This window comes from Alternaria atra (assembly GCF_907166805.1).
Source record: "Alternaria atra isolate CS162 genome assembly, contig: 21, whole genome shotgun sequence".
In the NCBI taxonomy this organism is placed as follows: Eukaryota; Fungi; Ascomycota; class Dothideomycetes; order Pleosporales; family Pleosporaceae; genus Alternaria; species Alternaria atra.
In genome coordinates, this window is record NW_025091319.1 from 3,551,844 (window position 1) to 3,568,273 (window position 16,430).

The following is a 16,430-nucleotide window of genomic DNA, read 5'->3' on the forward strand; positions in this document are numbered from 1 at the left end:
CAGCGGTTGACCATCGCCTGAAAAGAGACAAAATGCGCACACTCCGACTTGCGAAAAATCATGCGCAACCACGGTCCTCTTTCCGGTGCCGTTGCATGCGTTGGGACAGCTCCCAACGATAAAAAGCCTCTAGGCGCGGGTCTTGGGGGCGTTTGACGTCTGTGAGGCTTATGCACCCCTTCCAGAGTACTGTCACTACGTGCTTTTGCCATGCAAGCCACATTTCAGGTTGTTCGAAACATGGGTGCATGGGTAGTCTAATTGTGGAGCCGCATCCCCATGGCGCAGATCGCGAGCCAGCGCTAGCTGCATTGCCCAGATCGAGCGATATAATTCGTCGAGTCGGTGCGCAAGGCTGATACTGCCAGCCGATAACGTAGAAGGCGGATTTCCCATACGCTTACTACGTCGTCAGTTGTTTTTGGGATCTCCAAGTCGCTTTAGCGATTACTTTGGCATAATTGAGCCTCAACTTGGTCAAGAGCATGTGTTGATGCAGACACCGGATTCAATTGATCGGTCGCAGCAACCCTTAGATCAACAATCGCCGAAAAATTGAGATGCGCCACAACTGTTACCCCAACGGGATGAAGTTGCTTTTCTTACCGAATAGCTAGGGTAGCTTGGCCAGGCATGCGCTCGATCTCTGTGTGAAACGATCAGTGCCCTAAGTAGCAACTTCAATCCGCAGGATCTATATCTTCGGGATGAGCCTCATCCGTAGAAGGAGGGGACGTTCGCTGTACCTCAATCCTTCAACTGGAGGTCGACGTCCGTAGCTTGACCGACACACACACACACACCACTGTCGTTCAATCAGCTCCGACAATACCGTTCTACTCGTCCTGTCTCCACGCCAAGTGATCCTTTGACCAGTACTCTCTCGTCTTATCTCGCTCCCAAGGATGATCAGAGCCGTCCAAAACCACCGGAATGAGACCACCATGGATAGGTGGGAGTCATTGTGCGGTACTCCTACCGATGAGTACAGCGAACCGCCCAGTCCAATGTGGGACAGCCACACCGGTGTTACTACAGGTAAGCGTGTCTTACATCAGTGCCACGCAGTCGAACTCCCCATATCAAAGTACCGTATTGTGTATGGCGATGCTACTCGACCCGCACCACCCAAGTGTTGTTGGCCAAATCCGGCGGCCATAAAGTCTACTTGCGTCGAGTTCCTGGACACTCTAACAATCCCACTGAGAGTGTAAACTTACAGCAGAATTTTGTGCTGACTGTGCGATAGATCTTAAAGGTGGATTAGACCGGTTCGAAAAGCCTACAGTCTCATGTACCACGCGTCCAGTACATGGTGACACGTTCTCGGTAACCGACAACATGTCCAAAAGCAACATCGAAGCACAGGGGGAGATTCAAGCGCCAGATTTGTGGAAGCCGCAAAAGAAAGAGTTGGTGATCATGATCAGCTTGAGCTTCATATCGCTGATGGTAGCGCTGGATGCTACAATCTTAGTCACAGTATTACCTGTCAGTTGAGAAGATTGTTCCGTGATCTCGTCAAATTGTCCTAACATTGTATAGGTGATTGCTCAGAAGCTGAATGGTACTGCAGCTGAAGCCTTCTGGACAGGAACGTCATACCTGCTCACCTCGGCCATCTTCCAACCAGTCATCGCATCGATCTCCGCTGTTTTTGGTCGGCAACAACTCCTCATCACTTCGCTACTCTTCTTCACCATCGGTACCATCCTATGTTCGGTAGCAGACAACTTTACTACGCTGCTCGGAGGGAGATGCATTCAAGGAATTGGCGGCGGTGGAATTGTAACGTTAACGCAAGTCATCTTTTGCGACATCGTACCCTTGAGACAACGCCCGAAGTACTTCTCTATGGTTCTTGGGTGTTGGAGTATCGGGTCGATCGTCGGTCCAGTAGTCGGTGGTAAGCTTGTGGAAAGCACATCTTGGCGATGGGCATTTCACATCAATTATCCATTCTGCGCAATCGGCTTCGTTGTAGCGATCTTCTTCGTGCAACTTGATGCTGTGGCGAAGCTCACGCTTCAGGAAAAGCTCAAGCGAGTTGACTGGCTGGGTGCGGTGCTCTTCGTTGGCAGCATGACGAGCTTGTTGATTGGAATATCTTGGGGTGGCATCCAACATCCCTGGGACTCATCTGCAACTCTTGCACCCATCATCGTGGGACTTGTTGGGACCGTTGTGTTCGTCTTCTGGGAGTTTTACAGGAAAGACCACACTCTATTGCCGTTGGCAGTCTTTGGGAGTTGGAGCGCAATTGCCGCCTTCTACAATTCGCTGGTCAATGGTCTGCTCGTAAGTTCATCTCAAGCCCCTACCTAGCTATGTGCTGACATATCAAGCTCTTCACGACCTTGTACTACTGGCCATTTTATGACATGAGTGTTCGCGGAAGATATCCAACTCAAGCAGGTGTCGACATGTTGCCAGTCTGCCTGCTCACAGTTCCTAGCTCTGTCGTGGTGTCAGTCTTAACCACGCGTTTGGGCCGGTTCCGATGGGCGATTTGGGGTGGTTGGGTGATCACTACGCTTGCATGCGGATTGCAGATCATCCTCGATGTGCATTCAACGACTGTGGTTACATCAATTTTTCTTGCCGTTCTGGGTATCGGTATGGGCATGGTACTCACAAGCCTTAACGTCGGCATTCAGGCTATCTCCAAGCCGGAGGACGCAGCGATGGCAGCGAGTATGTATGGCTTTCTTCGAAGTTTAGGAATGCCGCTCGGTGTCGCCGTAAGTTCAACTTTTATTCGACTCCCCTACACGATGCTAACCCTCATCAAAGCTTTCAGGAACAATCTTCACAAACTCCATGTCGGACAAGCTCTCCGAGCTTGGTCTGCCTACAGCTATCGCTCATGATTCCGAGCAATACATCTTCGTCTTACGCACCATGGCAGACACTCCACAGAAGAGTGCCATCTTGTCAGCGTATATGAGAGGCTTCGATTCGGTTTTCGTCATGACCACAGCTGTCTCAGCTAGTGCCTTACTCGTTAGCTTCGTCATCAGAAAGTACAGTATGGACAAGATCCTGATCGCACAATTCTCCGCGAGATGAGTCGCAATCCGGTACCCGAATCCTGATTTTTGTGGTATTGGAAGGGACTTTTGTCGTCAATTCTCTTCTATATGGTAACGCAACCCCACAAGTGCTCCTTCGATGCAGCTCGTTGCATATGTTGTCGCATAAGAGGTTGCGCGTTGTTGCTTGAGTAAGGCTGATGATGTCACGCATTTTCAGCGCGTCGGTTTGGAGCGCTAGGCCCGTCTCCTCGCTGCAGGGCAGTGGTTACCCGTGTACCCGGTCAAGTGCCGGCGGACCTGAAAACCCTAGAGGGGCTTTCTCTGTTTGCTCATACGTCAAAATGTATGTTCTATGTATCTATTTTAGCCAAACATCGCTTGTAGAATCTACTGTACGATGGTACCTCCTTGAAGCTATATTTTACTAGTTGCTCGGCAATCTGGCACGCCTGAGTACTTCGCTGGAGGCTAGCAATAGGTACTCGTGAAGTTGCAGCAAGCTGTTCGTTTATTTTCTCTGTTGTTGCACAACGTATCTATCTATCGAACCTGCTCCAGTCAGAGTTGACAGTGTTGCGTTCATTGTGGCGTCCCTCCGAGATTTGCTCCCAAAAACCTTTTGAATCAGTTCTAAAAGACTACGTGGAGAGCGTCCCGTTCAAAGAGAGTTTTGGTGCTCGCGCTGTGTGTCGTAAGTACGTCTTCGATCGCTTCACCGAAGGAGTAGGACTGGAATCCTGTGGCAACATCAAGCTCCTCAAGTTGGCGCTCAATGGTAGAGTGAAAGTGCCTCCATTGTATTTGCCTTTCCTGGAAATGGCGGAGAAGACAGTTTGTTGGATGGCTGCTCTTCAGCAACCAGTGCTACTTCGGAGTTAGAAGATGAGGTTAGCGCAACACCATATGGCAGAGGAGCGTCGCCTCCCATGTAGTCTTGTACAAGGGGATACAGTTTTGGTGGGTGAATCATCACCCATACACCGGAAACGAAGAGTCTGTCTCTGGAATACTCCCATGCACTAAGTAATGCATTCGGTAAAGTCAACATATAAACATACAATCCCCTACTTACTCTCGTCTGCCGAATACCGCTTTGTGATTGTCTTTTGCTCCTTTGCGTCATCCCTCATCTCCTGCTTGATTCTGCTGATAGTACCCGCTCCGCCATAGATCATGGCAGTATATACCTGTGCCACACTCGCTCCAGCATCGAGGATCTCTCTCGCTTGCCGTCCGTTTGTGATGCCGCCCGTTGCGAATATAACCTTGCGTGGTGCGTTTGGTGCAGGTGCGGTCTTCGGTGTAGAGTGAAGGGTGATGGTAGGTGCTGATTCGGAAAGGTCATCGATGTTGGAGGAGAGTTGTGTTGAGGATGGTTGGTCAAGATCGAGCGTTGGCTTGGTTTTTGAAGACGCGGTGGAGGATGATGAAAGGTCCAGCTTTTCTAGGATGCTGGAAGAGGGCTCGTCACCCGTGCTCTGGCCAGATTTGGGCTTCTCGGTGCGTGCATCAGATGGCAGTGCGACGTGCTTCGGGCCTTGGTCGAGTGCTTTCCTGTATCTGCTGACTAGGGCAAGCGTGCGCTCGAAGGTTTGTGGTCCTGAGTATCCGCCTTGTTCGAGGAGCAACTTTGCCTCTGATTCGGCAAGTAAGTAGCCCTTGGGTAGTGGATCTGGTCGCTTCTTCGTCGTGTTGCCAACAATGACACCGTCCACACCCGAATCCCAGACGGCCTCGCAGATACCTGACACTTGCTCTTCCGTATCCTCATCGGGGCTGACTTTTACCATAACAACCGGCTTTGTCTTGCGGTCAATTTTCTTGACTGCTCCTACTACTCCAGAGAGTAGCCGTGTCAAAGGTTCGACGTTCTGGAGAGTGCGAAGGCCAGGCGTGTTAGGTGAGGAGACATTGACCACCAGGATGTCAGCATACTTCCCAACATGGCCCACGGCGGTCGCATAATCGCGCACTACAGCATCGATATCATTCTCGGATGTCGTCTTGTTCTTCGCAACCTGTACAGCCATAAGACGCCCCTTTAGCAGCGATCCCGGTGGAACACCAGCTTCGCCATCGAGGATCTGGCGTTCTGCGTCCTCGCCTATGCCAAGCCCAGCGTGGTAGGCAAACTCCCTGACACGGTGTCGTAATCTCGAAGCGACCAGCTCAGCGCCTTCGGAGTTGAATCCATAGCGGTTAATGAGAGCGTTCTGGCTGGGTATTCTGAAGACGCGTGGTTTCGGGTTGCCTTCTTGCGGCAGTAGTGTGACGGCACCGACCTCTACCACTCCCGCTCCGAGTTCAAATAGCGGTGTTGGTATTTCAGCGCCCTTGTCAATGCCAGCAGATGTTCCGATCGGGTTGTTCAATGTGTGCCCAAAAACTTCGACAGCCAAATCGCCCCGCGAGTCAGCCACGCCGCGTTCTCTGGGGTTCAAGCCGAAGCTGTGCAGCACCTTGAGCATATGCGTTCCAGCGTGATGCGCTTCTTCGCCATCTGGATATATCTGTCTTAGAGCAGGGACAACGAGCCATTCGTGGATGCTTGCGCGTGTGTCGGTGGCATATAGGTAGCCGAAAGTGCCACCAAGCGTCAGAAGAGTGCCGTATATGAGGTTCTTGGTGCGGGTACCAGTCGATCGAACGTTGGTCGTGGCTTCAGTGGCTGTCGTAGCATATCTTGTGGGGTGCTGGAACGCGCGATGGCATGGGCGGCAGCGTGGTATTGATGGCCGCACGCGTAGCGCACGAATGTTAGCGGCAGTATTCATGGTAAAGAGTGTGACAGGCAGCCCAAGCGACGCTCAATGGCTGCGCAATCGCCTCGTCGAGATGAAGATGCCGAGTTCGAGCCGTGGAAGGGATCTCGGAAACGACCAATGACGTGGGCTTGGCATCAGGTACCATTTTCGCGCTACCACCCATATCTTCTCCTTCTACCACCATCTCGCTTCATCGCCATACCATACACGGCGCCGAGAAACCGAGATACATTTGAGTAGATCACTACACTCTGGTTGCCTGGTTAACCGCCTCTTCTTCAAGTCATCCACTTTGCAACGCGCTCTTCTCCAACCTTCCTCATTAGCTCCATCACATCCATTCTCGTTGAACCTCCAGTCACGCGCTACCAATGAGTCTATTCCCAGCTCCATCTTCGCTTGGCTCAGAGCTTTTCAGGGCAATTACTCGTTCCCCACAGCATTGCCCTGGCCTCTTCATCTATTAGATTGCTCACAGCTCAAGAGCCGAATAACTAACATCTTGAAGAATACTTGCACCAATCACATTCTTCAGATCGCGTATCAAGACTATTCCGATTACTACATGCGTATAGACTTTGGAACAATGATGCTACCTGCTTGCGGGGCGCTGTGGTCCCACAAAACAAGCATTCTTAAAGCTTGTGTGTCTTAATCAGTCCTCTCTGCTCCTTACCGCACGGGAATCTCTTTATGATCGACAGAATGCTTCACCTCATCTTTCTTCGACTATGTCTTCTGATCGTACCAGCGCTTGCTGGGATGACCAAAACCGGCACTCTCTGCACCGTTACCCCGTCCGGCTCCAAGGATGATAGTCCTTCCATCATGGACGCCTTCAAACAATGCGGTCAGAACGGTCAGATCGAAATTACAAAAGGCGACTACACCATCGGTAAAGTCATGGACATCTTGACCCTCAAGAACTGTGACATTTCTATCCGTGGCAAATTGACCTGGAGCGACGATATTCAGTATTGGGTGCGCAATAGTGTTGGCGTGACATACGCTCAGCGGAGTACAGCTTTTCGTCTTGGTGGTGAAAACTTCACTTTGTTAGGCCACGGCGAAGCGCTCTTCTTCGGCAACGGGCAAAAGTGGTATGATGTAAATCGTGATGGAAGCAACATGCCCGGCAGACCGATCAGTTTGACGCTTTGGCAAGCAAAGAATGTATGGGTTGATGGAATTACCTGGAGGCAGTCACAGTTCTGGTACGTCTCCAGCGAAACAAGAGAACATAGCGTCTTAGGTATAAGCCAGTTGCTGATGACAGAACAGGCATACATTCGTCGCCCACTCTCAAAACATAACGATGACAAATCTTGACATGAATGCCACCTCATCTTCGCAGTGGGGTACTGTCAACACTGATGGCTTCGATAGCTGGAACTCGCAAGACATCGTACTGAAGAACTGGGTTGTAACATGCGGCGATGTAAGCCCTCATTGTCCCCTCCTATATTCCATTTTCTTACATGACCGAAGGACTGCATATCCGTCAAAGGCAACAGTAAGAACATCTATGTCAAAAACGCAACCTGCTACGAATCCGGTGCCATGGTCATCGGATCCATGGGCAACCCCACGAACGTCCCCGAGACCGTTGACGACGTCGTTTTCGAAGATATCACTGCAATTCATAGTTCCAATGCGGCCTGGATCAAGACGTATCCCGGCCAGGGCCATGTCAGAAATGTTACCTTCCGCAACATCAAGTTTCAAGACGTCAACCAACCCATATATGTTTCGCCGTGTATCTACAGTTACCAGAACTGTGATTCGAGTCGATTGAAAATCAGCGACATCACGTGGGAGAACATTACGGGTACATCGAGATATAACGTTGCTGCAGGTATCTACTGCAGTCGCAGCGCGCCTTGCACGGGTTTGAAGTTCAAGAACATCGACATCAAGCCTAAGAATGGGGGTACTGCGAAGATACTGTGTTCAAACATGAACAGCGACAGTGGATTGGCATGTACCGGGACGTGCCCAGCGGGATGGAAACAGCAGTTGAGCGGGAATGCGTGAGAACGTAGTATCATAGTCGCTATCAATACCATCTCCTTGCTTTACTCTTCTTTCTACGCAACGAAAATCTGCAGCTGCCTAGCCACTAATATTCATATAAAGCATCCAACTTCTTCTCATACAAATCTAACAAAGCCTTCTTCTGCACCGTTCCTTTGGCCGTTTTCGGAAACGGCTCCTCCACAACCAATATCTTATCCCTCCCTACCCGCGCATAAACAGGCGAGTCTTTGTTTACATCTTCTACCAGATCCCAAATATCACTTACACTCACTCCATCTTCCAATCTCACAAGCAAAGAAGCTCTCGGCCTTCTCGTTCCTACCATCGCCGCTTCCACCACACCAGCATGACTCGCAATCCTCTGTTCTGCTGCCGTTGGAAAGAACTTTTCGTTTGTGAGGAAAACAAGAAGATCATCCGCACGACCGTAGTGTTTCCACAGCTCTGGATTCTGAGGGTGTTGTATGAACAAATCGCCAAGTCGTCTTTCTTTTGCTTCTGGAAAAATAGAGAAGATGGGTTGAATGTAGCCATCGTGCTCTGTTCCATTGTTGCGTATCATGACGGCTTCGTACAACGTGACGCCTTCTGTGGATGAGGAAACAGGGTCGAAGTGAATGTTGAGAGCAGGGTGAAATGTGGTGTACTCCCAGTATGCGGTTTGCGATAGATCACTATCGCTACGACGGATACTGGGCCAAATACCAAGTTCCGTCGATGCCATGACGTTCAGAACGGATACCTGCGCTGCCACGAGTTCACTCGCTGCGCGGCTGACGCTGCCGCCGCCCCAGCCTACTTGTCGCGTTCTCTGACTCAGTCTGCGTAGGGTCTCTGGGTGTTTGCCCAGATACTCGAGACAGGGCGGCACTAGGGTCACACAATCCACTGCTTCGCCTCGATCTCGCATGGCGATCGTATCTAGCGCTACCAGAGCACTCTCCACGCCCTCAGCTGGCGTAGTCCATGTCGGTGGGTAAAATGGTGTTACACCGAGCTGCAGGGGAAACATTACCATACCGATAACCCCGCTGGCGTGGAAAGGCGGGAAAAGGAACATCGCTCGCATGGTTCTTTCTCCCATTGATCCATAGAGAAGTTCTTGCTCTAGACTGTAGCCTGATGGTGTGCCGAGGGACATGGTTCGTGCTACGCTGTTTGTCCAGTCGTGTGTCCAGAAAATGGGTTTGGGGAAGCCAGTTGTACCGGATGTATCTAGCGGAGGATGTTAGTGTGGGAAAGGTGAAGGTGAAAATAGGCGTACGTACGAAGGCAAATAAAAGGCTCGTGAGAGTGCTGTTGGAACGTCTTGTTGTATGGGTATGGCTCCGGGTTCGATGTGAGAACTTGCTCTACACTCAGTATCTGGACTGTCTTCATAGTTTTCTTCGACAGTACTTCGGCGGCAACTGGTATTGGTATTTCCGGTGTTAACATAACTTTTGCATTGACACTCTCGATCAATTTGATCAGCGCCTCGGTTCCATACCGTGGTGATGGGAGGAGCATCTATCCCTCTTGTCAGCCGAGTCTTCAGCTTCCATATTGCCAATCTTGAGAGAATGCCCACCTTGTAACCCGCGACCACACTTCCTAAGCACAACACCGCATAACGTATATCATTTGGTCCAATGTACACCAACGTCTGTGTCCCAGTCTTTTCTTCTTCGCTCAACTTCCCAACGTTCTCTTCTATCCACCACGCCATTGCATGGACAGCATTCGCTACTTCGGCGAAAGTGACCTTGCGATACCCATCTTCAATCTTATTTGGATTGATGGGAAATTCCGCATACGTGGCGGAAGGATATTGAGCTGCAAGCTTAAACAACGTATGCGGAAGAAGTTCATTGGTGGCCTGGGGCCAGGGAGAAGGACGTGGTGTATCCATAATGCGTTGCTAGGTTTTCACGATGTATGCGGAACGAGAGGAGCATATGAGGGGAATAGTTGATACACAAGATGGAAGGTTTTAGAGCCCCTCGTTTCTCCTCTCACCTCATCTCTTGCATGTACCCCATCATTCTACGCCCGACACTAGTCGTAAAACGGTACGAGACCCTCATGTGTGACCGCACGGCTGCATATACTATCCTGCATAACAAGGCTTTCCTAGCGTATGTGATGGAGCTTCGGCTTCACGACTTAGGTTAGAAGTCAAATTAGTATAGTCACGGCCACCAGTCGGAAGATCTTGGTGGGCTAGATACTGCATACTGCAGGCTGCCGAGGTAGCTATAAAGTAGTGTGGAGCTTGACAGGGCAGTATAGTGCGTACGTAAGCGAAGTGGGCCTGAAGGATCGACCAACCGACATGGACATGTGAGGGCTGACGGAAACGCTGTCGTCGAATTGGCATGCCGATAAGATTGGCTTTTCCGTCAAGAGCTGCAGATGACTCCAGACAACCAAGCGCCACGATAAGAGCTTGTCATTGATATAACAAAGCAGGGGAGGGAAAATATCTGAGCAGCTGTGGGTATAGAACTGGGATCGTCGCTGGCAAGCTTGCAAGAATGGAAGACAGAACATCCAACAAACGCCATCCAATGCAGACATGATAAGCTCTTCCAGACACTCAAATTGGGTAGTACATCTTAGGCTGAAGACAAGTGCGCCCATCGCGCATCCGGGTCTACCTCACCGTTCTCACTAGGATGTTGTCAGCGTTCATCCTCGACGCTCGCTCAATCCTTTTCTCACCCCACTCCACATACCTGCCACAATACACGCGGACCAATGAAGTCTCGCAAACCTACCAATCGTAAACCCATCCCGAGTTGGCCGTCATGAACTCCTCACAAGCCTCCTTGAGTGCTATATTCGGTCTCAGCTCACCGATGGTGAGCGTCTCCCTCGTCAGCGGGTCTGTTGGACTGCGTTTGAGATGCTCAATCAGCGTAGCGCGCTCGTAGGATCTGCCATTCTTGGTAACCACGGGATCATGCATGATCTCAAACGTTATGCCATCAACGAGGTAATCCGGTACTTCACGTTTCTGCTGATGTTCCGGGTCTGATATCGCGAAGGCGGTGCGTAAATCATCGCGCTTCTTCTCAAATTCCGTTTTGCGCTCTGCTTTCTCTTCCTGCCCGTCTGATCGACTAGTTTCTCCAGTTTCCATACGTGCTTCTATCTCATCCATGTCCTTTTTGAACTGTGTCTCCAGCATCGCTTCGAGATCGGAGAGGAGATCACCGCGCCGCCGTATTCGTTCTCGTTCGCGGATATCCCATTTGGCTTTCTTGCATTTCAGGACGAGGGCAGATATTGTGGCAGCGTTTGAGGTTTGTTGCGCCGAGGTGGTGCATAGTTCGTAGGCCATGAGGGCTGAGGAAAGGGCTTCGTTGGGGTGGTTTATGGCGAGTTGGGCTTGCGCTATGCTGTTCTTAGTCTTGAGGTCTTGCATACAGAGCTCACGCAAGAGTGATAATGCGGTCGTGGCGCTTTTGCGCGATTCCGCAGGGGATCAAAGCATACCGAGATAGAAGAATGCCTTCATGTTGTCCTTTAACAACTCGATACTCCGAATACAGTCGTCGATTACTCCTTCCCATTTTTCCAACTTTAGCCTGGCGTTTGCGCGATTCGTAAACAACAGAGGGTTTGCGGAGTTCTTCTGAATGGCCTGCGAGTACAGCCCCTCGGCTCCTTCATAGTCGCCATTTTTGAAGCACTTGTTGCCTGAGTTCTTAAGCTGCTCGGCGGCATATTCATTGCCTGGCGGAGGCATAACGGGGTAAGTAACCAGGCAATAGAGGGGGTGAGGCTGGAGGTTAGCCAACGGGAGTGATGGCGGACTTAAGCTTCAATGATTGGTAGGGCCGTGGGGGGTGGGGCGGTTTTGTTGCGCCTCGGTATGGAAGCTTCGAGACGACATGATGCTGATGTGAGCAATCCGGAGCCTTCGGATATCATCTGTACTTGCAGACAAGGCTCTGATCAGTGATCGCGAAATCGACAAGCATGGAGCACTGCATCGTTGTGTTTTGTAGGGCCAGGTTCTCTTTACTACCAATGCGCGCACAGCCACATCGCCATCACATAAGCGAGACACTGGAACATCTGTCGCGTGCTGTAGTCAGTCACAACATGGAGGGCATTCGACAACCGAAATTACAAATTACACTGCTACATAGTTGAAGTTAATATACACCAGACCACCATAATAAACTGATCCCTGTAACGCATATCTTAAGCACACAAGTCAAACATACCAGAGTAGCTAGTTCACCGAGTGGGGCACCGTCTTGGTCTCTTCTGTCGAGTTCACTACACCGACTCTGTGCGCCTTCCCTTCTCCCTCACCCTTGGAATCCCTTCTGTCCTCTTTGTATAGGTTTGGATAACTCCTCTGCCGCCGAACCTCACCTCCCTCGTCCGCCTCCTCAATCCTGTGCCGACTAGGCGGCGCACTCCTCTTCCTGAATCTCCTTACATCATCGTCGCTCTCGACGCAAACATCATCGGCTTCCAATAGTGGGCTCCTAGTCCTTCCCCTGCTCCCACTCCTGTTGCGTGCTCGTCCCCGGAATGTATGATCGGGCTCGGCATCGCTGCGCCGTCTGGTCTTCTTTTGGGCGGATGTAGGCGGAGACACGGACGACGTCGGAGAGGAGGGTCGATGGTGTTTGCGGTGATGCTCTCGGTATCGGGAGCCGCTGTTGCGGTCATGGCCGCGCGATGGTGAAGATGCACGGCGTGGAGAGTGCTGTGACGACTGCCTACGTCGCTTGAGTCGGCCACGCTCTTCTGTGTCCATATCTGGTTCGACAATAGTTGGTATGTCTGTTGTTATGGTTTGAAGAGGTGCAGACTCAGTCGGGGGGCCCGACATGGTGACCATAGACATTGAGATATGGTAGAACTCAGCTCAGCTGTGAAGAGTGGAGGAAAGTATGCCCAGAAACCAGCAGGTCTAGGCATATCAGAGCCGTAAAGTCTGAAGGGTGCATTAGTTCGCGCCTGACGCAGACGGGCCGTTTAGATGAATGATCGCCTGGGCCTGCATGTGAGCAGTAGTTCCAAGTGTCAGATGTAAGGCGTAGGGCAGGTGCGACGTCATTTGCCAAAGCGCCATAACGCGCTAGCCTGCTGGGGGTCGCTTCAGCTTCCATCGTCGTCCATCTCGCATCCTCAACACCACAATGAGCAGCTGGGTACTTACAAGTCCCAGCAATCTACTCGTTTGGTACCAAGCCCACTCTGATCTTATTCGGAGTTGTCGTAGATTTTCGTGTCATCAAATAGATGACCTTTCATGCACACTGTAAGTGGTGTGACGACTTGCTTGTGTTCAGCAACGCTCGTCGGATGCCATATCTAGAGGGCCAACATTTGATCGGGTGGGAACATGTAACGACCACGGTGTAAAGATGCCAGACGGAGGTATGACTGTGAACAATCGAGTCATAAACAACTACTCATTGACATCGCAATCCCTCCAGTCCTCTCTAGGTAAATTCAAACAGTTCTAAACAGAGTTAGGTTTTCCGCAATCATCCCGGCTTGCGACAAGTCCGGCGACCTCGGAGCCGCGGAACCGTAGCTCTTACGTCGCAAAGGCAGCAGCCAAGCTATACATTACCATTGATGACGGTTATTCCGGTCACGTTCAAGACGTAGTTCAACAAGTAAGGCCATTGTCCGACTACACTCTAATTGCACTGTTTGAGTCCAGAGCACCCTTTCTGTTGCAACAGGTATCGGTCGATCCGCCAACATATAGTACCGCGTCCTATGTAGAGATTATTCGCAATAGTGGAGACGGCCACCTTCAATATCAGGATAACATTGACCTACATTGGTACAAACGACTCGGGATAAAATAAGAGACCATGGAAAATATAGAATGAATGTGTAAAGATGATAATGGAGATATACGCAAACCGGTCAGGACTGGTATCGTCCAAATGGTCGCAGCAAGGCAAGTTAATGAGCGATATTGTAATGTACATAATTCACCTAGTCAGCACAAATCCATCATCTTTGCTACGACCATTCGCACGCTTCACGGTTCGGTAGACCTAGCTTCCAATGCAAACATTACTCCTTGTGAAGTCAAGCATTTGAACAAGACGAAAAGCATAGTATAATAAAGACTAGTATTGCGACGTGAAAAGAATCCTCGCTATGCGGGATATACACCCTTTTGGTAAAGATAGAAAAATGTCACACCTTGGGTGGAAAAGCGAAAAGAGTCGCACCCATAAACACCTGTCCAGCGCCCCCACGCTTCTAAAAAAGCACCAGTCACAACCTCCCCCAACTACGCATCATGCTGTTGTTGCAAACCATGATGTTCTTTCTCCTCACTCTCACTCTCCCTCGGAACAGCAAAGCTCTTCCTAATCGTCATATCCGCCTTGGTCTTCGTCATCAACGCATCGCGAATATCTTGTTTACTCCTTGCAGCCCAAGATTGGTAGTTCTTTTGGCTGAGCGGCCAGATGGGCATGTTGCCATCACGACGCATGAATTCGCGGGCGGCAGGAGCGGGTTGGGCGGTGATGGTGTCAATGTCCATTTCCAGTTCTTCACAGTAGGCTTCAAGGGGCAGGTCATTGACGTCGTGTCCGAAGGGGTTTTCGATTTCGCGGCCAATGGCTGAGAGACCGATACTAAAGAAGTTGTTAGTACAGTGTAGACTTGAGGGATGTCTGCTTGGCTGGGAACTTACATGATGTACGCGGCGAAGATACAACCTGGAATGGTGATCCAGCGGAGGTCATCCCAAAGTTGGAAAGGCAACATCATAACGTAAACCCAGGTAATTTGCGAAATGGCGATGGAGTAGGCGATAGGTAGGGGAGTTTGCAAAACACGGTCCATACCAGTCAAGGCCTCGTTGAGCTGTACAATACCGGTGATAGCTTGGTTCTGGTAGAGGCCAACTTTGAGCGTTTCGTTGTCGATGATGCTGTGGACGTAGCAGGAAAGGTGGTTCAGGATCTCGAGGGACAGGTTACCAAGAGGCTTCTTGGAGCGCTTGATCCTCTTGCGGGGGTTCGACTCGGCGAACGTGACACCAAGGTATTCACCAACAGCCTTGATCTTCTTCTTGTCGCCCGGCCTAGGGATTTCGAGATCGGCAGCGCGGGCAAAAGTATCCAGGTACTCGATGCGGTCGCGTAGATCGGGGTAGTCGATACCAGGTTCGAAGCGAAGCCTATGCTTGACAGAGCAGGCAAAGGCGTTAAGTAGGTTGAGCGCAGAGAGCTTGTTGAGTAGGTCTTCCTTTCCGAGATCACCTTCGCGCTCGGAAGTGTGGTACCAGATTGTTCTTGCCATGTTCTGACTAACGAAGATCAACTGACTCCAGTACTTTCGGCCCTCGGTATAACGCTCGTATGCAGTGCTTGTTCGGAAGGAGATGGCAAGACCGACGACGAAACCGAGAACAGTCAGAAGGAGAGTGCTGACTTTGAGCTCAAAGATGAATTGCGAGACGCATGTGATCAGGGTTGACCACAGAGTTACTACTGTGAGGGGTATTATCATCTTAGGAAAGACAGATCCGTGCATTCGCATAAAATACGGCCATTTGCTGTGCTTGGACAGGTCACGGGGACCAACCTATTCCTTACTGTCAGCGAGCTGTAAACCTGTAGCAATTGGAAACAACCCACAAAGTAGTCTTCAGCATCCAAGCTACCGTTGGTCTGCCTCCGTGAGGGGACCTGGTAGGTAACAGTACGGTGTCGCCATGACCGTGGTGATATCGGTCCTTCAAACTCCTCCTCTGGCTTGTTTGTACCGCTTGTTGAAGGTGGTATCTCAATATTATCTGGCCGAAGCGTCTTCGTAGTCGAAGCGTTGGACGCCGCCATCTTGTCCGTAAGTCTCGGATTTAGAGTAAGCAACCGTCCAGCAGTTGAAGTGGTGTATAGTAGTGATGCTTTTCAAAGGACAGGATATGGTCAATGCGAGCGAGAGTGTAGAGATGATAGAGCGTTTTTGTAGAGACTGGGAATAAGGAATGAAGAGAGGGAAAGAATGACAGAAGCAAGAGTATGTGAGTAATGAAGCAAGCGAGCAAACCCTCCCGTCAGGAGTAAAGATCTCCAACTCAATGTTTAAATATAAAACACGCGTATCTGCACCCTCGCACAAAAAATCCTCGTAAACCCATGGCGCCCACGGGGATTCGCTCCCGCACCTTTGGCAGCGCCATCATGGTCTAACATGCGATCCGCGACACACGTTGGCATGCAGGGGCCGTCGTGCACATTGTGCCCCTGAGCCAGACCGACGCGGTCTGGCCAATCGAGTGTGGGGTGCAGTGGAGTCTTTTCGTAAAGTTGACCATGGCGACGAATGACGGTAGGGGCGCAGCCTGAAGCAGCAAGGGGCGTGACGCGGAGGCTCTGTTTCACGAAACGCATTCCGCCGTGCCAAGCACGCCACTGAATGTGTTGGACGGAATGTAGTCAGCGCTGGTTCGTCTTACAGCTAGACTTAGTATCCGCCACTATGATGGCGCGTTTGCGGAGCGCTATCGATAGCGATCTTCGGAACACTATTGCTGGTGTGAAGGCGATTGCATAACAGGACGTGCTGGTGCCGGGGATTCGTGTTCGATCGACAAGACTTT

The 16,430-nt window shown here is 50.8% G+C and overlaps 6 protein-coding genes across 7 annotated transcripts; 2 read left to right on the forward strand and 4 right to left on the reverse strand.

Moving 5' to 3' along the window:
* Positions 1 to 944: 944 nt before the first annotated feature.
* ALTATR162_LOCUS1600 (uncharacterized protein) lies at positions 945 to 3,069 on the forward strand (the record flags this gene model as incomplete). The annotated part of the gene is made up of 5 exons (XM_043309197.1): positions 945 to 1,038; positions 1,250 to 1,491; positions 1,546 to 2,298; positions 2,346 to 2,741; positions 2,794 to 3,069. 5 exons carry the CDS (start codon positions 945 to 947, stop codon positions 3,067 to 3,069), a joined length of 1,761 nt encoding a protein of 586 aa, XP_043165132.1.
* Positions 3,070 to 4,099: 1,030 nt separating this feature from the next.
* On the reverse strand, positions 4,100 to 5,809 carry ALTATR162_LOCUS1601 (uncharacterized protein; the record flags this gene model as incomplete). The annotated part of the gene is made up of 1 exon (XM_043309198.1): positions 4,100 to 5,809. One exon carries the CDS (start codon positions 5,807 to 5,809, stop codon positions 4,100 to 4,102), a length of 1,710 nt encoding a protein of 569 aa, XP_043165133.1.
* Positions 5,810 to 6,505: 696 nt separating this feature from the next.
* Positions 6,506 to 7,834, forward strand: ALTATR162_LOCUS1602 (uncharacterized protein; the record flags this gene model as incomplete). 2 transcript variants are annotated; one of them, XM_043309199.1, is made up of 3 exons in its annotated part: positions 6,506 to 7,014; positions 7,082 to 7,238; positions 7,289 to 7,834. In XM_043309199.1, 3 exons carry the CDS (start codon positions 6,506 to 6,508, stop codon positions 7,832 to 7,834), a joined length of 1,212 nt encoding a protein of 403 aa, XP_043165134.1. The 2 variants fall into 2 exon arrangements, with proteins under 2 accessions (XP_043165134.1, XP_043165135.1); XM_043309200.1 differs by lacking the exons at positions 6,506 to 7,014; positions 7,082 to 7,238 and having other exon boundaries at positions 7,361 to 7,834.
* Positions 7,835 to 7,919: 85 nt separating this feature from the next.
* Positions 7,920 to 9,728, reverse strand: ALTATR162_LOCUS1603 (uncharacterized protein; the record flags this gene model as incomplete). Its single annotated transcript, XM_043309201.1, has 3 exons — positions 7,920 to 9,052; positions 9,106 to 9,346; positions 9,408 to 9,728. 3 exons carry the CDS (start codon positions 9,726 to 9,728, stop codon positions 7,920 to 7,922), a joined length of 1,695 nt encoding a protein of 564 aa, XP_043165136.1.
* Positions 9,729 to 10,486: 758 nt separating this feature from the next.
* ALTATR162_LOCUS1604 (uncharacterized protein) lies at positions 10,487 to 11,570 on the reverse strand (the record flags this gene model as incomplete). The annotated part of the gene is made up of 4 exons (XM_043309202.1): positions 10,487 to 10,489; positions 10,555 to 10,592; positions 10,640 to 11,215; positions 11,318 to 11,570. 4 exons carry the CDS (start codon positions 11,568 to 11,570, stop codon positions 10,487 to 10,489), a joined length of 870 nt encoding a protein of 289 aa, XP_043165137.1.
* Positions 11,571 to 14,105: 2,535 nt separating this feature from the next.
* Positions 14,106 to 15,666, reverse strand: ALTATR162_LOCUS1605 (uncharacterized protein; the record flags this gene model as incomplete). Its single annotated transcript, XM_043309203.1, has 3 exons — positions 14,106 to 14,457; positions 14,517 to 15,412; positions 15,466 to 15,666. 3 exons carry the CDS (start codon positions 15,664 to 15,666, stop codon positions 14,106 to 14,108), a joined length of 1,449 nt encoding a protein of 482 aa, XP_043165138.1.
* Between the last annotated feature and the right edge of the window lie 764 nt (positions 15,667 to 16,430).